The sequence below is a fragment of the Silurus aristotelis genome, assembly GCF_946808225.1.
Source record: "Silurus aristotelis genome assembly, chromosome: 17".
Taxonomy (NCBI): Eukaryota; Metazoa; Chordata; class Actinopteri; order Siluriformes; family Siluridae; genus Silurus; species Silurus aristotelis.
The window spans coordinates 1,618,500-1,643,252 of record NC_139590.1 but is presented as its reverse complement, the minus strand read 5'-3'; the positions used below and the strand labels follow the sequence as shown (position 1 = coordinate 1,643,252).

Sequence of the window (24,753 nt, the reverse complement as noted above, 5' to 3'; positions counted from 1 at the left end):
GGAATTTAAAGACCAGACACAAACTTGATTCTGTTCATCTACAAGCGTAAAAATATTGTCTATCAGGTAAGTTTTGTTTGGGGGTGCTGTGCCAAAAGTTCATGATGGTCCTAAGCAGTGTGGGGATCCTATGCTTCTTGGTTGTCCTCAGCTTTGTTTTAGATTCTAAATTCTGTGATGGTCCTTAGATACATGATGGGTCTAAGCTTTATCATAGTCCTATGCTACAGGATAGTTCTAAGATTTGTGATGGTCCAGAGCTATATGATGGCCCTAAGCTTTGTGGTGGTCCTCATATACATAATGGTCCGAAGCTAAAGGATTGTCCTAAGCTAGGTGGTGGCCAAATGCTTTGTGGGGGGTCCTAATTTATATGATGAGCCTAAGCTATGTGATGGTCCTTAGTGGGAATTTAAAGACCAGACACGAAATTGATTCTCATCATCTATAACTGTGAAAAAAAATCTCATAAACATGGTCTTTCAGGTAAAGTTTTATGTAGAGGTGCTGTGCAGATAATGTACCTGATCCCAGCTGAACTCCTTCAGCTCCTGCACAGTTGAGGAGGAGTTTAAAGAGAGACACGGGGTAAGAAGAGAGGAGGAAAAGCGGGGCAGGAGCAGCAGGAAAGACGCGCCGATGAAAAGGAGAAAGAAGGAGGGATGTTGGAAGGGAGGACAGGAAGAAAGGGAACAAAGGGAGGAACAGTTTGTTAGTGACCGGGTCATTAGGTGGAAGCAGCATGTGTATGCTTATGACAGAACTCTGAGGGAAAAGCAGAAGATGCTTAACACTAAAGCCTAGTGAGGACACACAAAGAGGGACAGTTAGATAGAAAAAGAGAGAGAGAGAGAGAGAGAGAGAGAGAGAGAGAGAGAGAAAGAGAGAGAAAGAAAGAATGAAAGAAAGAAAGAAAGAAAAAGAGAGAGATAGACAGAGAAATAGAGAAAGAAAGAGAGAGACAGAGGTCAACACATGTCCAACAATTTCAACAGTGTCTGTCTCTCAGCATCGCTTTACAAATGGAGTCCATTAAACTCCATTAATCTTTTTCTGGTTTCCATTAAACTTTACCTCACACTAATAGTACATGATTACCATCAGGATATCATTACAAATGTCACCATTTGGAGAACCACATTTCACCAAAAGAGACCACCGTAAATCCATTAAAATTCATTAGGGACCATTAGAAATCACCAGTGTGTTTCCCATTATGTAATGTAGAGTTAATGATACTTGGCTTGTGAAAAGATCCATAAAGAAACCCCTTGAATCAGGATTTATAAAGCTACAATCATACAGCACCTGTCGGACGTTAGGAAACACCTGGTCTTTTATGGTTTTTTGAGACACATACATGTTCATTTTGTTTCTATGCAACAAACTAAGTAAAAGGCAAAAACACACCAGAAAGTGACAGTGAACGAGTGTTCACTGTCCAAACGTGACATTTTTGTCTCTCACAAAAGAACTTGTGTAAGATGGAGAACAGGAGAGAAGATGTGATCAGACTCCCTCACCCCCACAGTCACACATGCAGGTGGGGTTTAATGGTTAGGGGTTGTTTTGGAGCAGTGGAGGTTCCAGAAAGTGAAAGTGAACCAACATGGCTTCCATTCCACACTTCAACACCATGCAGTTCCGTCTGGAACCGACTTCTCCATACATCAAGACAATGAGCCGAAGCGCACGTCTGAGTTCTGTACGTGTTTAAAGAGCAAACAGTCGTCTGGAGTGATATTTATCATGGAACGACCTGCCCAGTCACCGCACCTCAATCCTACTGAACTGCTCTGGGATGTACTGGATCACAAGAAAGAAAGAAATGTCCAACTAGTGGAGAACATCTTTGGCAAGTTTTACAAGCGGCACGGCAAGGCAAAGTATTTCAGCTGAAAGTTTGGAGAAACGAAATGTGTGTGTTCTTCATGCTAATGGAGGATTTTTATTTTTTTTACTAAAAATAAAGTGGAACATCTGGAAATTTATAGATTTGTTTGGTTTAAGAAAATACATTTCCTTCACTTTCATACAGTTACATGACTGAGTTTGTTGCATAGAAACAGATGGAACATGCACGTGTCTCTCAAACTCAGTGTTTCTTTATATCATCTACTGCTAAGTCTACCTAGCTTACATTAACCAACTCGATAATGTTCCTAAAAACATTTAAAAAGTTGCAGTCGTAAATACATAATCATCACTGATAGCTTTAGCTAACCTACACAAAGCTAACTCGATAGGATTTTGAAGATTAAAAGTTATAAGGATATAGCTCATTATGTTCGCTCTAGCTAGCTTCCATAACATATATCGTTAGCTAACATTCGTCATTAAGACAAATTCTTTGTGGATTTTTACTGTTAACTTTAGCTAGTTAAAAACAACTAAAGGGAAAATAACTAGCTAGTTAAGATAAGTGAAGTTAACAGGATTTTTGACACGATTTTAAAAGTTAAATAACAAATTTCATAATCATCACTGCTAACTCTAGCTAGCTAACATAAGCAACACTGACAGGTTTAGGAAACCATTTGTAAGTACAATTAAGGGCAAAATAGCAAGCTAGCTAGCATACACTAGTTCTATTTGATATATGAGAGGATATGATCCTTTACAGAGATTTTTCTGTGAGAAAGATATCACACTTATTTGTAGTGTTCACTGCTAACTCTAACTAGTTAAATAAACCTGAGTGGATTTCAAAAAAATCTTGAACTATTTTCAGGGCAAAATTAGGTACGGTAACATGACAGGATTTCTGAGAAAATTTTAATAGTCATATTACATATTAATTGTTTTACTTCCTGCTAGCTAGCTAAGAGACACAAAGCTTATAACAAAATGTATTTGGAGAGTTGCAGGTGAAAGCGTGTTTTGGTCTTGTAAATAATGAACATATTAAGGACATTTTAAGTGTTTTGCTGTTATGTTTTGCCCTCTGTTAGACTCCGGGGCTCTGAGAGTTAAAACATGTGCTGTGTTCCATTCTGAGGCTGTGTTGCAGTGTGATAGACGACTGATGGATGATCCAGAATCAGAACCAGACGGATTATCAGGTAACATGGACATGTGGTGGATGTAGTTGTTGAAAAAAGAGAAACGGAAGCTACTCACTGGCTTGGTGGCTGCAGTAAGAGACTCCATTTCAGCATGCGTCATCCAAACGTTACTGGTTGACTGAAAAACACACACAACGTTGTTATTTATTGCTCTTTTTCAGTGCTTTTCTTCAAAAACTAAAAGCTAGATAAAGGTGTGTTGCCTCTCATGATCCAGGTCTTTTATTTGGGTGAAATACACACAGATCAAGAAATTTTTTTTAGACTTCCAGAAATGCCATGTGATAGAGATTTGACCTCAATAATAAAAAACTGTGTTTTACATATTTATCTGCACTTGTCAGTTTGCGCAATTGCTTGATTTACTATTTGCACTTCTGTTAGATGCTAAACTGCAATGACAGTGAAGTTCTATCTATCTATCTATCTATCTATCTATCTATCTATCTATCTATCTATCTATCTATCTATCTATCTATCTATCTATCTATCAGATGCCCTTATACAAATCGACTTTGGAGCTGAAGGTTGTGAGTTCAAATCCCATCCACACCAAGCTGCAACTCCTGGGCCACTGAGCAAGGCCCTTAAACCCATATCTCATTCATGCAACTAAGCAGCTATAGGGTTTAGGGCCTTGCTTAGGGGCCCAGTAGTGGTAGATTGGTGTTGCTGGGATTTAAACTCATGCCGTTCGGAGGCAACGTTCGATGCTTTAACCACTAATCTACGTAAACACTTCAATTTCCGGATTTAAAATGCAGATTAAAAGGTATACAGGTGTCCCCTTTGTTCTTTGTAAAGGGGCAACGTGTTTGTGTGTGTGTGTGTGTGTGTGTGTGTGTGTGTGTGTGTGTGTGTGTGTGTGTGTGTGTTCTTACAGAGCGGGTGCTGGCCGGGGCAGATGGGCTGGTGAGCGACACCATCTCCTGGATGGCGAGTCGCAGTTTGAGGCGGTGCAGCGGGTTACTGATTCCGATCTCACGCTGGATCTCCGTGTCGGACAGATTAGCCATGATCGCACCGCTCTTCACGTTAGCGCGACATGCAGCCACGTACCATGCAGGCATGCCTACCCACAACTGTGAGATGGAGGAGAGAGAGGGAGGGAGATAGAGAAATAAAGAGATAGAAGGATAGCAAGAAAAAGAGAAAAATGTTAAGATACATTAAAACAACATGGTGACAAATAGTAAATAGTAACTTGCATTTAGCAACATTTCTGAGGTAAAATGTGCATGTTCCTGAAATTTCTGTCTCATCTTTTAGAGCTTCTCGTACTTTATAAAGCTTAGCAATTATCTCTGAGCTTGTGAAACTGCTAGCCTCATTGATTAGCAGCTAGCTTTTACTCTGATCCTCTCACAAGTACTTAGTTACTGATATCTACATTTCTGAAGCGCATACAGAGGATTCAATTCCCTGAGGTGAAACGGTTGTTTTCTGCTTGTTGGCTGTTCTTAATTTCAGTTTTTTGTGTCTTGCAAACCATTTACTTGTTAATTTACCAACAAATCTGGAGGTACATGTCGACATTTTGGATATTTTCATCATATTTTCATGGTCTAGTTGCTAACTACAATATATGGACAAAATTATTGGGACAACTGACTTTTCCAGCTGTATGTGGTTCTTTCTCAAACTGTTACCACAAAATTGGAGGCACATCTTTGGAACCTTTTTGGATAAAGATCTGCTTTCCATGGGTTGAAAGAAATGGGAGATCTCCTTCTATATACCTCCAACCCTATTGAACCTATTGAGGTTTTCCTGCTGACTGCACCCCAGGCCTCCTCACCTCACCTACATCAGTACCTGCTTTAACAACACCCTTGTGTCTCACTGAATCTCCACAGAATTAAGTGGAACATCTTCCATTTAATGTGGAATGGGAGGTTTGAAAAGAAGCACATAATCTAATGCTCAGGTGTCCACACAGTCTATTCTATGAGAAAACTTTTAAGCACTCTAGAGTGACACCTACTGGCTTGGACAGGGTGGAATGTGTTTGTGTATCGTCTGGTGTTGTATGTACACTGCATAAAATACATAAATATTAGGTATTAAATGTAAAGGTCCAAACCTCAAGCCAGGACACCACGGTGGGGCCGTCCCACGAGGCGAAGGGAAGCCCCTGACGACACGCCTCTTCCAACAGCTCGTGCCTTTAAGAAATAAGGATTAATAACAAAACCATGATTTTCACATCAAAAGCACAACAAGAATGAGATACACTCAATAAAGAGCAGAGAATTAGATGCTTTGTGTTCGATTTTCTAGACCAGTAGATCCATTGCCTCCTCACCTCACCTACATCAATATCTGACTTTCTAAAACCCCTGTGGTTGAATAAATCTCCAACCGGAACATCTTCCCAGAAGAGTGGAGTTTATTATAACAGGAAATGGAGACAACATTAGGAATGGGATGCTAAAAAAACAGATGGTTAGGTGTCCAAAGAATGTTGGACCATATAGCTATATAGTGTAGCTAGCAAAAGGTGATTAGTTATAGCTTCCTGTTTTTCGATATAGCACTCATCGGTCTCTGTGTTAAACATCTCCGCTGCTCAAACATCATATCCCCTACTGAACCTTGAAGAAGTGTGTGATTTGAGACACAGCCCCTATTGAGTGAAAGTGAGACGAGCGTACTTCTTCTTGCTGCGGCGGTCCTTGTCCACGGGTCCGGCCATCTTGGTGAGGCCGAGTGGGTCGACGGAGCCGAGATCATCAGAGGGAGTGGAAGCTGGAACAGAAAACAAGGCAAAACCTAACCAGTTGGGAAATTGCATAGCGAGAGAAACAGGGAGACTCGGATACACCCTGTCCTTCATGTCCCCCTCTTTCACATCATATTATATCAAATCAGATTATATCCTTCACTGTCCCTGTCTCTTATGTCTCAACCAGTCATGTCCTATATACCATATCCTTGTCCTTCACAACTCATCCGTTTATATCCTGGTCTCTCGTGTCTTGGCCCTCATGTCCCTGTCTCTTATATCCCTGTCCTTCCTGTTTCATCCCATCACGCTCTGGTCTCCTGAGTCTTCTGCTTTATTGTTCATGTATCCCTATCCCTGTCCTTTATGTCTTGTCCCTTGATGTCCTGGTCTCTTGGGTCTCTGCCCTTCATGTCCTTCTCCATCATATCACTTTCCTTCATTGTCCCTGTCCCTTATGTCTCAACCAGTCATTTCCTGGTCTTTTGTCCAAACTTCATATCCCTGTCCTTCATGTCTTATCCCATCACTTCTTGGTCTCTTGTGTCTCTGCTCTTCATGTCCCTGTCTTTCATATACCTGTCTTTTATGTCTCAGCTGTTCATGTCCTGGTCTCCTGTGCCTCTGCCCTTAATGTTCCTGTATCCCCGTCCTTCATATCCCTGTCCTTCCTATCCCTGTCCTTTATGTCTTGTCCCTTCATGTCCTGGTCTCTTGAGTCTCTGCCCTTTATGTCCCTGACCCTCATATTCTTATCCTTCATTGTCCCTGTTTCTTATGTCCTGGTATTTATCATATACCTGTCCTTCATGTATCAAATTCAATGTCATGGTCTCTTGTGTCTCTGCCCTTCATGTCCCACTCTTTCCCAATGCCCCTGTCCCTTATGTCTCAATAGGTCATGTCCCTGTCTCTCAATCACTGTCCTTCATGTCCTGGTATTGTGTCCCTGTCTATAATATGCTTGTCCCTGGCTCACCCAAAGAGGTGGACTCGCGGCCTGGCTGTCCCATGCGTCCCTTCTCCTTCTTTCCAAATAGGCGGCCGATGGAAGACTTAATGCTTTTCTTTTTGCTGGCCTTGTGGAGGGAGTCCTGACTGCTGTTCGAGCTGCTGCCGTCTGCCGAGAGACTGCAAGGATCAGAGACAGACAGACACAGAGAGAGAGAGAGAGAGAGAGAGAGAGAGAGAGAGAGAGAGAGAGAGAGAGAGAGAGAGAGAGATTTTTAAAATGCTATACAGTTGTGGGAGTCTCAGTTTAACTGGATATGTAATATCAAGGTAGCTAGCTATCACAATAGCTATCATAAACATAAGATGAATCTACATATATATATATATATATATATATATATATATATATATATATATATATATATATATATATATATATATACAGAGGTGGTATCAAGAATTTCGGAGACTCGATCTGTTCACAAGAAAGTACTTTATTTATCTATGTTTACACACTATTAACTTCAAAATAGTCCCCTTGCACAGCAATACAGCGCCTCCCAGCGTGTCAAGCACCTTCTGCAATTCGCGCCGGATCTCCGCAATGGTGCCAAAACAGTGACCTTTGAGCTGGATCTCCATCGTTCGGGAACGGCGAAGTCCGCAGGAGGCAAATCTGGCAAGTATGGTGGGTGCAGAAGTAAGCTCATGTGGATTGTTCTCCGATCATCACGCACGAGTTGCCAAACGGTTTCAACAATTTCAGGGGTTAAGCTCATCGAAGGTCTTCCTGATCTCTCTTCGTCCTCCAGTGATGTTTTTCCAATGTTGAAGAGAGTGTGCCGCTTAAAACACCATCGAAGCATCAGCGTATGTCAAACGTACGTCATGCCAGATGTCCTTGTGGCAGATTTGCCCAGTTTTCCCAGAAATTTAATGTTTGCTCTTTGTTCTAACTCGCTGTCCGTGATAAAATCGCAGACGTGGTAACGCATGTGGTCAGAATTACACTGCTAGTCTCCAAACATTTTGATACCAACCAAAGAATTATCATATACTATTATATTATATTACTTAATAACACAACACACTTGTAAAGATCACAATAGTTTTTCTAATATTTTTTCTTACATTTTTTAAAGGGGTGGGGTTGGGGGGGGTTGTGAGGGGTAGCTCAATGGTTAAGGTGCTGGATTACTGATCGGAAGGTTGGGGGTTCAAGCCCCGGTATCGCCAAGCTGCCTCTCTTGGGCCCTTAAGCAAGGCCCTTATCCCTCTGTGCTCCAGGGGTGCTGTATCATGGCTGACCCTGTGTTCTGACCCCAGCTCCCAAACAAGCTGGGATATGCGAAGAAAAGAATTTCACTCTGCTGTAATGTATATGTGACAAATCAAGGCTATTTTAGTCTAAAGATTTGGATTCTCATGCTAAACATGGGCAAAGTTTTAAACAACAATTTGGAGGGGAAGACAGAATCTTTTTTGCCAAATACACTCCTGTTAAAAATCTTTTGAATATAGTTCTTCATGATGTCATCCTCTTCCTCTTCCTCTCGCCACAGCGGATTATCGTCTCTATCCTTAAATGACATCATGAACTGTGGAATTCCTTGTGTGGGCACACAGCAACCAGAAAGAGAGCAAGAACACCCCACCACCGTGCTTCATTCGTTACAGGACTCGCGCGAGAAGAACGTTTCCAAAGAAGTATGTTTCTGGATGTGAAGGAAGGAGAAGCTTGTTCTTACCATAAAGACACCTCCTGCTGTAGTCACTGTTGCTGCTGGTGTTCTTGATGCTCAATTTCAGACTCGGGATACGATTATGGATCAGACATGTACGGCTGGATCTGATTGTACGCCATAGTCCATTTAGGACTATAAAGTCCCTTTTTTATTTACAGCAATGTCACGGCTCGAAAAACGAACGCTACGCAAAAGCATGCGACTCGCAAAAACGTGCAACTCATTACTCTTTAGCTCCGCCCATGACACGCCTCCGGGATTTTGGCTGTTTTTGGAGAAAAGGGTAAAACTGAATTTTCTTTTATAAATCTGATCAAACTAAAGACTCTTCCGAGTTACGAAGAATTCGATACTACTATATAAGTACTTAAAATTAACATGAGATTTACCAAAACTGTGTGTGTGTGTGTGTGTGTGTGTGTGTGTGTGTGTGTGTGTGTGTCCTTTCCATTCTGATTTGCTAATTATTTAAACAAACATAAACTAATGTCTTTAAGGCTCCTCACTGACCTGCGAAACTCCCGGCTGTCATCCAGCATGGCCCCGGGGTGGGTGTGGCTCATTCTATCCAATCGCAGTGCGCGAGGTGTGGGAGGAGGGGTGGAGTCCAGCAAGGCCAGGGACCTATCATCTTCCTTGTTGTTCTGAGAAAGGAAACAAAGTTGATTCTTTGTGTAATGAATAAGTAATTTTTTATGTACTCACTGGTACTATAGCGCCCCATGTAGTGCTGGAGATTAGTTACATTTTTGTAGTGTTAGAGTTGCTGTAGTTAAATCTCAAACAGCAATTTTTTTTTAATATTGCATATTTGCAAGATGAGGCATCAGCTAGATTCTGATCCAGAGTTTTCAGCACATTTCTCAAGCACAACTACACAACTGTGTGATATTCCAACTGATGCTCTACCTGTCTGTCGGACTCGCGGGCCGGGGAGTGGGGCAGGCGTGGGGTGGAGTGACCCGAGCTGGGCGGAGAGGGGGATGCCAGTGTGGAGGAGGTGAGGGACGGAGTGATGAAGGTCCTGCCACTGGCATCCCTTCCCAAAGAGGACGGAGGAACAGGGGGTCCATCCAGAGCCACACTGCTTACACGGCTCTCGATTTCTTCAGCCCTTAGCTCTGTGTTCTCCTTCTCCTCCTGAATCAACCTAACATACACACACACAGACTGAATAAATGATCTCTGGAAATGTGAAGAGCTGGAAGTAACTCAAAACAGAGAAATTACCAATTAATTCATATGAGACACATGCTATATCTTCCCCTTAATGTGCCTCCTTATTCAGTATGAGGTGAAACATTCTAATGTCATTATAAAAAGAACCCTCTGCGGCACAATCGTCGTTTTACAACAGCATCCAGAACGTGTTACAGTTACATATAATTTCTCAGGATCTTTCCAGAATCGGTATTTAAAAGCCTTCTTAAAGTTATTAAATATATTTTGAAAAGGCTGGAGCTGTCATAAAGCTGGAAAAAGCGAGAAAAAGAAGTCGTCACACCATTACAGTAAAATTCCAGGCACAGATTTGTCATTCTGCGATTTTCCCAGAAAAAACTCTTAATGGCTACATCATCTTCGTGATTTCATACTGATTTGTAGTCAGTGTCTCATATTTAATGGAAAGAAAACAAACCTGAATCATTGATTTTATACAACCCCAAAACCAAAAAAATTTGATATGTAAATAAAAACTAAATGCAATGATTTGCAAATCCCATAAACACATTCTACTCAACATAAAAAAAAAAAACCAAATGTTTAAACTATAATATATATATATATACTATTTAAGGGAAACATTATTTTAATGGCTGCAACACTTCTCGAAAAAATGTTCCCACTGTGTAGCATCATGTCATCTGTGCGTACACATTTGGGAACTGAGGAAGTTGCTGAAGTTTGGGAGAGGAATGTTGTCCCATATGTGTCTGATACAGGATTCTTCATGCTATACAGTTCTGGGTTTCCTTTGTTGTGTTTTTCGTTTCATGATGCGCCCAATGTTTTTAAATGGTGAAAGGTCTAAACTGCAGGTAGGCCAGTTCAACACCTGGACTGTCATCTTAAGTCATCTGCATGTGTTTCTGTGTCATTTTAATTCACATTTACTTTTTCCAGACTTTTGTTGCCCCATTCCAACTTTTTTGAGACGTGTTGCAGCCATCAAATTTATAATGGCCTTATTTTTACCTTAAAATAGTACATATTCTCAGTTGAAACTTTGATAGTTTTATGTTATATTGTGAATAGAGTATGGGTTTATGAAATTTGCTAATAATTGCATTTTGTTTTTGTTTTTTATTTTGCGCTGTGTCCAAACTTTTTGGAATTAGGATTGTTATTGGACCTGGGGTTGTAATTGGAGTTGCAATTACAAGTTGGGGTTGTAAATGGCCCTGTTCTTGTACCCTGCACAATGCTAATAAAGTTGAATCTAATCAAATCTAAATGTATTATTAAGTTCTTATAGATATAAGATTTTAGAATTGAATGGGTTTCAAAAAATTTACTAATGTCTATTTTATCAGTGTAAAATTCAGGAGAAAAATAAACAGATCTAATAATCAGAAAAAACTCAAAATGTAGTATAGTGTTAGAGAATCTGAAGCTCACTTGATCTCCTTGTTGATGGCTTCCAGCTGCTCCTGAAGCATGATGGCCAGTGTCTGGACGTCCGTCTGTCCGCTGGGAGAAAGCAGCTCAGAGCCGAAGAGCGTCTCGCGGTCCTCTTCGTCATCGGAGCATCCGCCCTCAACTCCGCCCTCGAAACCCGGGCCGAGCAAAGCACCGCTCTCCCATTCACCGTACTGCATTGGAGTGGACGGGTTTAGTGACCTGAACTTGAATTTACGCCTCGTGTGGTCATAAAACATAAATGAAGCTCCTCACCTTGCTGGCATCTTCTCTCGCTCCACCCCAGCGTCCACGGTGGGCCCGTCTGACCACGCCCCCTGAGCCTGTACTGCCGTAGTGATCCAGGTGAGTGGTGGAGCCGGCAGGTAGAGATCCGCCTCCCTGGGAATACCTGAGCTCCAGAGCGCTGCCAGGAAGAGAGCTGCAGAGGAGAACCGAGAACCTCATGATGCTTCTTTGGTTCTTATAGGTACTTGGCTTGGTTGACAGGATTCATTACTGTGATATCATGTGAGCTAACATAATTGTCTTATCCTAGAATCTGACATAAATGATTAAGGAAATGCCTTTATACGTGTTTATACTTGCAGAGTTAAACCATAAGCCAGAAAGTCCATTATAAAGCCACCATAAATCCTCAGCGTGTCCAAATACTGCTTTACTAAACTCAGTAGGGAAAAAAGAACAACACGTCATCATATTGCAATCTGAAGGAGGAAAAGGAGAAGCTTACCGAGAGTAGGAGGAGCCAGACCTGCCCCTCAGCTGATCCAGTTCCAGCTGCAGCCTCTCCAGTTCTGCAATCAGCTGATCCTGATAAAGAGAGAGATGAGTGCAATAAAAAAGGAAAAAAAAAAGGAAAAACACAAGAAAGAAAAGAAAGAGAAGATAATAGAAAAGGTGAGACAAAGGGAAAAACAGTAATGTTTTATAGGAATTAATACAGATACGTGCATGTGTGTATTGGTGTATACAGATGTGTATTAAATCTCTGCATTTGTATTGATGTTTACAAATTTGTATTAAACCTGTGCAAGTGTATATTAAACCTGTGCGGGAGTGTATTGATGTATACAGATGTGTATTAAACCTGTGCAGGTGTGTATTGATGTCTACAGATGTGTATTACATTTACACATCTGTGCAGGTGTGTATTGATGTCTACAGATGTGTAGTAAACCTGTGCAGGTGTGTATTGATGTCTACAGATGTGTATTAAACCTGTGCAGGTGCGTATTAAATCTGTGCAGGTGTGTATTGATGTTTACAGATGTGTATTCAACCTGTGCAGGTGTGTATTAAATCTGGGCAGGTGTGTTTTGATGTATACAGATGTTTATTAAACCTGTGTAGGTACATATTGATGCATACAGATGTAAATTATGCCTGTGCGGGTGTGTTTAAAATCTGTGCAGGTGTGTATTGATGTATACAGATGTGAATTAAACCTGTGCAGGTGTTTTTTGAAGTAAATGTACCTTGTTTGCCAGCAGATCATCTTGGATCTTCTTCATGTTCGCGAGCTCCTCTGACAGAGCGTTCTGTGAGACATCATGGAGTCTTACTCTTACACATAAAAAGATCTTTTTACACATATATGTTTAGGTTCTGTGTGAACGCTGACCTTCTCCTCGAGCGCTGCCATGCGCTCCTTCAGGTGCAGCTGCAGACGCTCGTTCGACTCGGACAACAGCTTGTCCACGGTGTCCGAGAGACGCTTGTTGTGTTCATCATTCATCCTCTCCCTCTGTCTCGCCTGGACACGAGACAAATAGAGACACAGAGAGAGAATGAGAAAAAGAAAGCAAGTGAACGGGAGGAGAAAGACAGAGCGCAGCAGAGCAAATGTGAAACAAATCCCACACATACACAGTGACAAGAACATGTACATGCTACAATATGTTCTAATGTGAGGGTTGTCCCAGAGAAGACCTTTATCAGGGGGTGGTTTCTACCAGAGGTGGTATTTGTTTTTTTAGTTCACCTCCTGTCCCAAGGAAGGGATGGGAAAGATTTTAAGGAGATTTGGTGAAACACTCTCTGTAGTCAGAACTTCCCACACAGTCTCGATGTGTCTCGCTCTGGTTTTATGCTGATCATGTTGTGTAACTTTCTTCTATTGTTTGTTTTAGATGTGACATTTGTTTATTGATTATCGCCTGGCAAAAATGTAGAATTCTTGATTAACTCTAAAATTTCCTGAAATCATTTTTATCTAGTTGATTATGAAGTCTGGTGTTACTGCAGATCTATGAGCAGGACAGAACGTACAGAAGGATGAACGATGGAGCATCGAGCACAACATCTGAGACCTTCTGATTTCTGACCATGACTGATTTAACAAGTTATAACAAAGTCAACTATTCTTTATACACTGTGCATTGAGCTGCTACTTATAGAAAATTAGTTCACGTTATATCCTCTATATCCTGCACTATATCCTAAATTCAGACCGGCGAGTTTGCCTCCGTGAGCACAAGTATAGAATAGTGTTGAGAGATGCAATCTAAATAAAGTGTGTGTGTGTGTGTGTGTGTGTGTGTGTGTGTGTGTGTGTGTGTGTGTGTGTGTGTGTGTGTGTGTGTGTGTGTTGTTCGAAAAATAGATTTTAGGTCAGAAAGACTCCCAACTAGAAGTAAACTTGCCTCATATCACTTTGATTTTTCTTTTCCTTTATTCATCGTTTTTTTCTCTCAACTATTTATATATTTATTTATTACTCCCTCCAACTCTTTCCATTTCTCTATCTCCCAATCCCTCCATCTCTTTCCATCTCTCCATCCCTCCATCTCTTTCCATTTCTCCATTTTTTCCCCATCTCTCCATCTCTTTTCATGCTTTCTTCTCTTTCCATGTCTCCATCCCTCCATTTCTTTCCATCTCCCTATTTCTTTCTCTGCAGTTCTCTTCTACCCTTTCTCTCCAACTACCCACCACAAACTGCACCTTCCTGATATCCAGAGCTTTAATTATCACACACATGTACAAGCACACACACATACACACACACACACACACACACACACACACACACACACACACACACACACACACACACACACACACACATTCCACAATGTCTCAGTCTAATGGATGAAATGCTCTGGTTGTTCGTTATTAAAGCGCTGAGTGTTAAACAACTTTAACATCAAACAGAACGATAGAGTGAGAGAGAGAGAGAGAGAGAGAGAGAGAGAGAGAGAGAGAGAGAAAGAGAGATAATGAAAGGGAGTTTGAGATAGAGAGAGAAGGCAGGAAAGAAGAGAGAGAGAAAGAGAGAGAGAGAGAGATGATGTAAAAGGAATAAAATCATGACTCACTCTCTGCAGCTCCTGGTTCTTCTCCTCCAGTTGTGCCTCCATCTGTCGCAGTCGCTCCTCGAAGTTGCCATGGCGTTCCTCGGCCTGTGACAGAAGGATGAAGTGTGGCGTGACGGACGAGAGAAAGAGACAAAAAATAAACGAGAGTGTGAGACACAAGAACTTGTTTGTATAAAAAAGTATTTTTATTGAGATCTTGGTGACTTTTTTTGGTTTGTTTCGTGGGCGTGGCCTACAGACGCCTACAGTTCTACACACTTATACCTGCACACTTCATATCGCTGAAAACATTTTTACACGCCTGTATATATATATATGTGTGTGTGTGTGTGTGTGTGTGTGTGTGTGTGTGTGTGTGTGTGTGTGTGTGTCATATCTGCTTACTGGCCGTATTTGCTGCAGGTATCTGAAAAATATCTAAATAGTATCTGACCTATTTTTAAACCTCTGGCTTTAAATATGTTTTTGGGTAACAATAATGATGCTCAAACACCTACAGATCTACAACGCTACACTTCTTTATTTAACTCTCCAGTTTTCCGGATCTCCAAATATCCTGTTCTCCAGCTCTCCAGATTTTCAGTTCTCCAGATTTTCAGTTCTCCAGGTCTCCAGATTTTCAGTTCTCCAGATCTCCAGATTTTCAGTTCTCCAGATCTCCAGATTTTCAGTTCTCAAGGACTCCAAATTTTCAGTTCTCCAGATCTCCAGTTCTGAGGCCTGAATTAGTTTTATTCTGTTTGCTTTTCCGGTTGATTTATTACTTCACTGTCTGAAATATAACGTGTGTGTGTGTGTGTGTGTGTGTGTGTGTGTGTGTGTGTGTGTGTGTGTGTGTGTGTGTGTGTGTGTGTGTGTGTGCAATATTTGGTGCTTTTTTTTATATAAATAATTTTCCATCTACAAAATCCAAATTGACGCTGAACATGTTAATTGGAGAATAAATTTGATGGTTTTTAGGTTTGGATCTCTGAGCCTGAGCACTACATCCCGTAATCGAGTGTGTGTAACGTGACTGAGGCAGGAATTTAGGGGAAAAGTAAATATTTGGGTGAGACAGTGAGATGTGAGAGTTCTGTACAGCACAGACCTCCAGAACATACACACAACGTTAATGCACAAAACACGCCACAGCTGAGGGAGCCAATACTTACGAGATCAAAGAGAGGGAATATAGTGTTAATGATCAATGTGGGAGTGTGTGTGTGTGTGTGTGTGTGTGTGTGTGTGTGTGTGTGTGTGTGTGAGATACCTTATTGAGGGCAGCCACTCTCTGTGCAAGCTGAGCCTCGATCTCGGGCAGTGTCTCAGCTCTCTGCAGCGTCTGCTGGAGCTTCTGCTTTGCATCATCCAGACGTTCCTGCAGCTGCCTGTTCTTCTCCTCACTCTGCAAAGAGAGAGAGAGAGAGAGAGAGAGAGAGAGAGAGAGAGAGAGAGAGAGAGAGAGAGAGAGAGAGAGAGAAGGCAGACAAGAATATTGTATATATATACTCCCACACACACACACACACACACACACACACACACACACACACACACACACGACAACATGGCTTCAAATTATTTGCATTTAATAATTAATCCAATTAATTAATTATTTTTTATTAGATCAGATTTACAATAATAATAATAGCAACAAAAAAAATAATAATAATAATAACAATTGCCATTATAATTAAAATAGAGAATAAAACAATTTAAATAAGTCAACAAATAAGTAAATATAAATAAATAAATAAATAAATATAAATAAATAGTAGAATAGGAATTAAAGCTTTGAACTTTCAAATAAATGACTATAACATTCACCAGTAAATATCCTGAATTTTAAACCATTTTAAACTAAAGAAAATAATATTTTATATATTTTCTATAATAAAAACGACCCAAAACTAAATATAATGTTATTAATCCTGATTATAAAATTATTTAAAAAATTATATTTGCTTGTTTTAAGAAATTAAGAAATAAAACATTTTCTGCTAATTATCAGAGTAATATATATGTATATAATATTATATAATATACACTGAATGGCCAAAAGTTTTTGGACAGCTGACCATAAGATTGCTATGTACTTTTCCATAGTTTCCATGTGCTGTTATTACGAGCTCTATTCTTCTGGGAAGATGTTCCACTAGATTCTGTGGAGATTCATTCAGCCATAAGGCTGTTCGTGAAGTCAGGTACTGATGTAGGTGAGAAGGTGTGGAGGTCTGGGGTGCAGTCAGCAGGAAAAATTCATCCCAAAGTGTTTCAATAGGGTTGGAGCTCTATAGCAGGAGATCTTCCACATCTTCCAACTCATGGAAAGCAGATCTTCATAGAGAATGCTTTGTGCACAGGGGCATCGTCACTCTGGAACTGTTTTTAGTCTCCTTGTTCAAGTGGAGGGAAAGGTTTCTACTACAGCATCCAAAGACTTCATTTACAATCGTGTGCCTCCAAATTTGTGGTAACAGTGTGGGGGATTAATGGTTGAAAAAATCAGGGGTCCCACATAGGATATTCAGTTTACTACACACACACACACACACACACACACACACACACACTTCATAGCTCAGAGCGTGTACCTGTCTGTATAGAGATTCCTTACTGGCCAGTTCATTCTCCAGCTTGTCTTTGATGTCGTGAAGAGACGTCGCCTCCCGCTGGGCGCTCAGGTACCTGCAGGACAACAACAGACTTCTGATCTCACCACTGACTTCAAGAAGTTTTGGAACAGAAGCAGCACTACAACTAAATTCGTTTTTTATCAGCTGTATATTTCTTAAAACAAGAAATTGAGTGAAAAACGGCACTAGGAGTTAACACCAACAGCTTCATTATTATTAGAGACATTGCACAGAAACACTCTCTCTCTCTCTCTCTCTCTCTCTCTCTCTCTCTCTCTCTCTCTCTCTCTCTGTCTCTCTCTCTTGTAAATAAATGTAATCTTCTGGAACTACTTTATATCTGGGTTTAATTTGGAACTGCAGAATTGTAGCGGTAACAAATCGTAATTTTCAATGTCAGCTTGAACTCCACAATGCTGGGAAGTGACCATGGTATAAAGTGATGATCCATTCTAATGCTCTCCGCTTCACCTCAGGACGTTCCTTCACCTCCACATCGTGCTCTAACCTCCTGTAACGCCTCACACCTACCCCTGGATTATTACCTTAGTTGCACCACAGAATGTTGAGCTGCATTATTTATAAACAGCAGCATGGATTGGTGAACAGTTCTGACTGAAACAGGAGCAACGGTTTCCATTATTGACGAGTTGTTCGGAAAAACGAATCGTCTCAAAGAGTGATTCATACATTTTCTCCAGGGCGCGCATGAGCAACTTCTAGTCCGAGTTGTTCGTTCTTTTATCACGTGACCCCCATAGACACTATGCGGTTATACACGTACAGGCGTAACATTATGAAAACCTGCCTAATATCGTGTTGGACAACTTTTGCTGCTAAAACAGTCGTGACCCGTCGATCATCAACAGCATGACCTTCTTCAGGAAAGTGAGCTACAAGAGCTCATACAGGAGCTTTACTCAAAGTTGGTGTATGTGGACGTGTTGGGGAGCTGCTTATTACAAATTCAACGTTTTGTCACACACACACACACACACACACACACACACACACACTTTACCTGCGTTCTAAAGTCGTAATTCTCTCCTCCATATCCTCTCTCTGACACAAAGCCTATAAGAAAGAAAGAGATGTTATGGAAGGTAGCTAGCATAAAATAAATTAGCTAGCTACCAGCATGCAAACTGTTTAACATTTGCAGATGTTCACACTTTTTATTTATTTCCCATTTGTTACAGAATAATTTATAATCCCTGTGAAATGAGCTGAAAGGCAAATAACTTCATAAGAACATGGAATGTTTTGTATCAACATCGAGCATGCTATTGCTAGGCAACTGAGGAACACCAATGCAGGCTAGATAAAAACTAGGCTAATTTCTGAGACGAATAATTTAACTAGCCAACACGTACAGACACGTACAAAGCCTAAGATATAGTCTTTTATGTTTTTGAAACACGTGCTTGTTCCTTTTGTTTCTATGCAACAAACAAGATCTTGCGTAAGATGGAGAACAAAAGAGAAGATGTGATCAGACTGCATCCCCCTCACAGACACACATGGAGGTGGAAGCTTCATTATTTGAGGTTGTTTTGGAACAGGGAAAGTTCCAGAAAGTGAAAGGAATCCTGAACCAACATGGCTCCCATTCCATACTTCACCACCTCGCAGTTCCGTCTGGACTGCGGCTCATCAGAACAGACTTCACCGTACAACAAGACGATGAGCCGAAGTGTACGTCTGAGTTCTGTAAGAGTTATTTAGAGAGCAGACAGACGTCTGGAGTGATGTTTATCATGGAAACACCTGCCCAGTCACCGCACTTCAATCCTACTAAACTGCTCTGGGATGAAGAAAAAAAAATCTCTATCTAGTGAAGAACATCTCTGGCAAGTTTTACAAGAGGAACATGCACGTGTCTCTTTTATAAAAACCCCTGTGTTTCCACAATTCTCCAGACCCTGAAAAGGATTCCACAAGAAGCAGAACTGTTCAGAACATTAACATTTACCTCAGAAATGTTGGAGAATAATTAGCGATAGGTACAAAATAACTAAAATTGCACGGAGCATCAAACGTTAATTCTGAAACTACAACACTGTATGAGATACTGGATCTGAGAAAGAACAATCCATTATTATCTCGATTCTTCATCTACTTGACATTTTATTCGCACTCATTTGAATCAAATTGCCGTATTGTGATTCGGGTGTAAACATTGTTTTTATTTATTTGTTTACTCGTTTCAAATTCCTACTAAGCCAGACATCAGATTAATATCGGCGGTGTGTAAACACGGCCGCTTTGTCGCCTTTTGTAAAGATCAGTATTCCAAAATATTATCATCAGATCAACAGTTATTGATGGGTGAAGTGTAGCAGAGCCGGAGGCTAACCAGACACAAAAGGCTAACACAGGCTAGTGCTAACACGCTCGAGGTAACGCCGATAGACTGTTGCCTGGAATGCTAACCACACACTGTTTGTGTGTTACTAAGAGTTTGTGGGTGGTCGGCTGTTGCACAACAGCGAGAGAAGAGAAGAGAAGAGAAGAGAAGAGAAGAGAAGAGAAGAGAAGAGAAGAGAAGAGATTGAGAAAGAGAAATGATCTCAGTCCTACTGAATTGATTGACACTTGAATAAATGATGTGTTTTATTTTCGATTCGGTTCTTCACAAATCTCCTGTTTTGATTTTCATCCATTTCTTTCGTAGGCTTGTTTCGAATTATTGTTTATTTTCGAGCTGAGACGAATCATCTTTTCAGACGTTTTGTATCTTTTCGGAATGTAGGTTTTAGACACGTGTTAAATCTGTAAATCAATTTGTTTAAATGAACTCATGTACAATTGCCGTCCTTTAATCGTGGGCTTCAAGTCATTTGTTTATGAGGGCAATTATTTAACACGTTATTTAGAGTTTGGTCTTAATCACCAAAACATTGATTTGGATTCAGTTTATTCCAGATATCTGGTTTTGATCGTTTCACACTCAGCTGGTTTAAAATCCTTGCGATCTCTGGTTTTGGATTGATTGTTGTAAATGACTTTGATATTAAATCCCTCGTTTCAAACAGTTTGCGTGGAACTGGTTGATTTATAGGCTGGAATTGTGTTTGCTTCACATAATTAACTTTGCAGCTGAACTGCTGAATCTAAATGACTTTCAAACGTTTAGCTTTCGGTATTTTGCATGTTGTAAACCGTGTTAAATCGCTCCGAAGTGAAGCACTTGTTTCGACTCAAACTGATTGTTTCAATGACCTCATTTATAATTAATTGCTTTCTATCATTCGATTGGAGTCATTTGTTTTGAAGTCAATGTTATAATACGTGACGTTGGAGTTGAATCGCTGGTCTAAATCACCGAAATGTGTTTGGATTCAGTTTATTCCAGATATCTGGTTTTGATTGTTTCACACACAGCGTTTTTAAATCAAATTGTACTGTATTGTTTGCAATCTTTGTTTTTTTTCCAAACTATTTTTGTGAACCCGTGTGTCTGTTTTAAAACATTTACTTTGCAGCTGAATCGAAATCAATTTCTAACGTCTCGTTTTCGTTTATGTCGCACGTTTCGGCGTGTTTTAAACCGCGCTCAAAGCGACTTGTTTTGACTCAAATTGATTTGTTTAAATTAACTTGTTTATAATTGCTCCCTTTCTATTGCTCACATGGAGTTATTGGTTTTTAAATTTTCCATTGGAGGTTAATCACTATATCAGAACCAGCAGGTCCAGGGCCAGCTTTCCTCCATCTCCCATCACCGAACTCCATCAATTCTACTGCCAGTAATCATCCTGCAGTTCTGCTCCACTCTGTACAAATGTATCATTTCTGGATTATTATAAAGTGTTTTTTTGTTAGCACAGTGAAATTCTTTCTTGGAATATCCCAGCAATGTTAGGAAACTGGGGTCAGAGTGCAGGGTCAGACATGATATAGTGCCCCTGAAGCACAGAGGGTTAAGGGCCTTGCTTAAGGGCCCATAAATGGCAGTTTGGCGATACCCCATCCTTCCAATCAGTAACCCAGAGCCCTAATGACTAAGATACCACCTCCCTTATTCATTATAACTGTGCATAACTGTAATTCCATAGGAGATCCTCAACGATCTTCTACATATCTGTATATACACTGTGTGTATATATTTGCACATACAAAGTACATCTAATTTATAGATCCCATATTTCTCTACATACACACACCTTACATACAGCTTGCTCTAAGTTAACATATATATACAGTACAGACCAAAAGTTTGGACACACCTTCTCATTCAAAGAGTTTTCTTTATTTTCATGACTATGAAAATTGTAGAGTCACACTGAAGGCATCAAGGGCTATTTGACCAAGAAGGAGAGTGATGAGGTGCTGCGCCAGATGACCTGGCCTCCACAGTCACCGGACCTGAACCCAATCGAGATAGTTTAGGGGTGAGCTGGACCGCAGAGTGAAGGCAAAAGGGCCAACAAGTGCCAAGCATCTCTCGGGGAACTCCTTCAAGACTGTTGGAAGACCATTTCAGGTCACTACCTCTTGAAGCTCGTCAAGAGAATGCCAAGAGTGTGCAAAGCAGTAATCAAAGCAAAAGGTGGCTACTTTGAAGAACCTACAATATGACATTTTTCAGTTGTTTCACACTTTTTTGTTATGTATATAATTCCATATATAATTCCACATGTGTTCATTCATAGTTTTGATGCCTTCAGTGTGAATCTACAATTTTCATAGTCATGAAAATAAAGAAAACTCTTTGAATGAGAAGGTGTGTCCAAACTTTTGGTCTGTACTATATGTATATATATATATATATATATTTTTTTTATTATTAATTCTTTCTTTCATTCTTTCTTTTTATTTATGGTTGTCGAAAATAAAATCGTTGAAGCAAACTCATTTTAACGGCACAAATTTTATTAACGCCCGATTAATTCAGCGCGCATTTCTGTTTGACCGTTTTTATAAAAAAATAGAAACAAATAAATATATGAGGCGAAATGAAAACCTTCAACACGGCACACATTTATTCACGACGTCCTTTCTTTACGTAGATATTGAAAAATATTCAGTTATTTTCGTATACAGTAGTCCCTCGCCACATCCCGGTTCCGCTTCCGCGGTCTCACTGTAACGCCGGTTTTAACATGGAACAGATGGAATTTAGTTTTGCGGATTTTTTCCCGTATCGCGGGATTTTGCGGTGTATAGGTTGCAGTACATTAATTTCATCATTATCACCTTCATCATCATTGGTACTGCACACTTAATTCATCATCATCTTCATCATTAAGTTGTATCTTCATAGGTTAGAACCCATATCGAATTTTTCGATGTTAAAATGTTGTAGGTTTGAGATAATTGGTAAGTTTTATAAGAGTGTTGGGACGGTTTGTAAAGATATACAGGGATTCTGTACACATATTAGGTTGCCACTTTGTGTATTTTCACCTATCGCATGTTTTTAATTGTATTACTTTCAAACCCTTGGTATTGATTTATTAATCGTGAATCAGTGTTTTGACATGTTTTCTTTTTTTTTAAATGTCGGGGTTTTTTTTACCTGGTTTTGGTTAAATTGACCGATTCGAACGTTTTTTCTCTGAGACGCTCGTCTTTAAAGCATTTCTTTTGCTGCTGCATCTCCGAACCTGTTCATTTAAATTGGATCGTTTCGAGACGCTCGGTTGATGAACCGTTTGCAGTCGAGTCGACTTTGCAGTATGATATATCATGTTGTGAGTCGATTCGAATCGGCCGATAAAAAGAGCTTCGATTCAGTTGCGTTTAGAATCTTTTGTGTTTTGAACGTAACTAATTTGTATCTTATGTTTTTTTTTTTCATTTGGATTTAAAGTTTTGATTCTATTCAGTTGTAATATTTTGCTCTAAATCCATCGCTCGGTTTCGGTGTTTTTGATTGACGAATCGCTTCTTCTGGATCACCGGATTGAAACGGTTTGAAACAGTACGGAGGAGAACGAGATCGAGCCCAAAGGGGCGTCACGTTGCGTCGCGAAGATCTTTATCATAAAAGGAAAATTCCAGAGCGAATTTGCCGTGACATGAAAACTCACTGCTGCTGCCAAGATGGCAGACATTTCAGATGAAGCAAAAAACAAAGTGACTCAACATCATCTAGAAAATCAGAGAAGAATGACAGACGAGGTGTGTGTGTGTGTGTGTGTGTGTGTGTGTGTGTGTGTGTGTGTGTGTGTGTGTGTGTGTGTGTGTGTATTGCGTTGTAGCCGACAGTCACACACCCATCACAATTAATCACCACATCATGACAGGAGCAATCACTGTGGTGAAGAATAGGGGAAGGAGTGTGTGTGTGTGTGTGTGTGTGTGTGTGTGTGTGTGTGTGTGTGTGTGTGTGTGTGTGTGTGTGTGTGTGTGTGTGTGTGTGTGTATGTATGTGTGTGTGTGTGTGTGTGCTTTCAAAACCTCTTTTATCTCCCTCTGAAGCTTCTGATTGGCCTCCTCAGTCTTGGTCACTTCCCTCCTGGCAGCAGTGAGCTGCTCCTCGATCTCTCCAACCTTCAAACACACACACACACACACACACACACACACACACACACACACACACACACACACACACACACACACACACACATATATATATATTTATATAAAATCAAACTTATGCTTATTTATTATAAAAATGCACGGCCCATAAGACACACCTCTGTCATACCAATAAAGAGAGAAAGAAAGAGAGACCCTCACTGAATGCACCAAATACAAACACATTCGAAACAAATTCTTCACCAAAATGATCCAAATCATCCCCAATTTTAACTCCCCTTCCCAAACTGCGCCACCTACTGGAGGAGCACAGCAAACTGCAGACTCACAGCCCACTACATACACACCTGCCACCAGGTGAGGGACAGTGTGTGATCATGTCAACTATTGTCTGCAACACACACACACACACTCACACACACACATACACACACCCACACACACACACCCACACACACACATTTACTTTCCTTTTTGTAATGAATATTAGAACTACGTATTTATTCAAACTATTCTTTATTCGACTCTATAATTATATTGTTATTTTTTATTATTATTATTATTATTATTATTATTATTATTATTATTATTATTATTATTATCACAGTTTATTGTTATTTCTGCTGTTGTGTCTGTATGTTCTGTGCTTTGGCAAAACAAAAGTCAATATTTGTCATGCTAATAAAGCAACCTTTAAATCTTGAGAAGAAAAACTAATCGAGAAAACTCGAGACCTGGAAAAATAGAGAGAACAAAATAAAAGAGGGAAGAGAGAAGGAGAGAAGACAAATTAGAGAAATAGAGAATATAACAGACACAGAGAAACAGAAGGAGACTGAGACAGATAAAATGAGATGCAGCGAGAGAGAGAGAGAGAGAGAGAGAGAGAGAGAGAGAGAGAGAGAGAGAGAGAGGTATGATGTAACTGTAATAAATAACGAACTGCAGTCCTCCAGTCGTCCACTAGAGGTCATCACGGTAAAGAAACCACGCACATCTTTATAGCAACCGTGTAACTGTAAAAAGGTCTCTGTCTCTCTTACACACACACACACACACACACACACACACACACACACACACACACACACACACACACACACACCTGTCTGCACATGAGGGCCAGTCGTTCTTTGAGCTGAGAAAGCTCTGCCCTCTGGCGTTCGATCTCACCCTCCCTCTGTCTGTCAATCTCTC

The 24,753-nt window shown here is 40.3% G+C and overlaps 1 protein-coding gene across 4 annotated transcripts in view; it reads right to left on the bottom strand.

Annotated features, from left to right (window-relative positions):
• ppfia3 (PTPRF interacting protein alpha 3) overlaps window positions 1-24,753 on the bottom strand; it is a 58,906-nt gene that overhangs the window by 11,577 nt on the left and 22,576 nt on the right. For 3 of the 4 annotated variants that reach the window (XM_083566832.1, XM_083566833.1, XM_083566834.1), the window contains exons 7-25: window positions 24,662-24,753; window positions 23,473-23,565; window positions 18,089-18,141; window positions 17,026-17,119; window positions 15,702-15,836; window positions 14,450-14,533; window positions 12,754-12,885; window positions 12,608-12,670; window positions 11,863-11,942; window positions 11,385-11,550; window positions 11,109-11,302; window positions 9,399-9,639; window positions 9,000-9,133; window positions 6,770-6,921; window positions 5,720-5,813; window positions 5,149-5,230; window positions 3,947-4,147; window positions 3,121-3,183; window positions 525-551 (exon numbers count right to left, since the gene is read on the bottom strand). The exon at window positions 24,662-24,753 is cut by the window's right edge and continues 37 nt beyond it. In XM_083566832.1, coding sequence (XP_083422958.1) covers window positions 525-551; window positions 3,121-3,183; window positions 3,947-4,147; window positions 5,149-5,230; window positions 5,720-5,813; window positions 6,770-6,921; window positions 9,000-9,133; window positions 9,399-9,639; window positions 11,109-11,302; window positions 11,385-11,550; window positions 11,863-11,942; window positions 12,608-12,670; window positions 12,754-12,885; window positions 14,450-14,533; window positions 15,702-15,836; window positions 17,026-17,119; window positions 18,089-18,141; window positions 23,473-23,565; window positions 24,662-24,753 — 2,180 coding nt within the window. Of the gene's footprint in view, window positions 1-524; window positions 552-574; window positions 801-3,120; window positions 3,184-3,946; window positions 4,148-5,148; window positions 5,231-5,719; window positions 5,814-6,769; window positions 6,922-8,999; window positions 9,134-9,398; window positions 9,640-11,108; window positions 11,303-11,384; window positions 11,551-11,862; window positions 11,943-12,607; window positions 12,671-12,753; window positions 12,886-14,449; window positions 14,534-15,701; window positions 15,837-17,025; window positions 17,120-18,088; window positions 18,142-23,472; window positions 23,566-24,661 lie in introns of those variants that run through there. The other variant, XM_083566835.1, reaches the window with a different exon arrangement.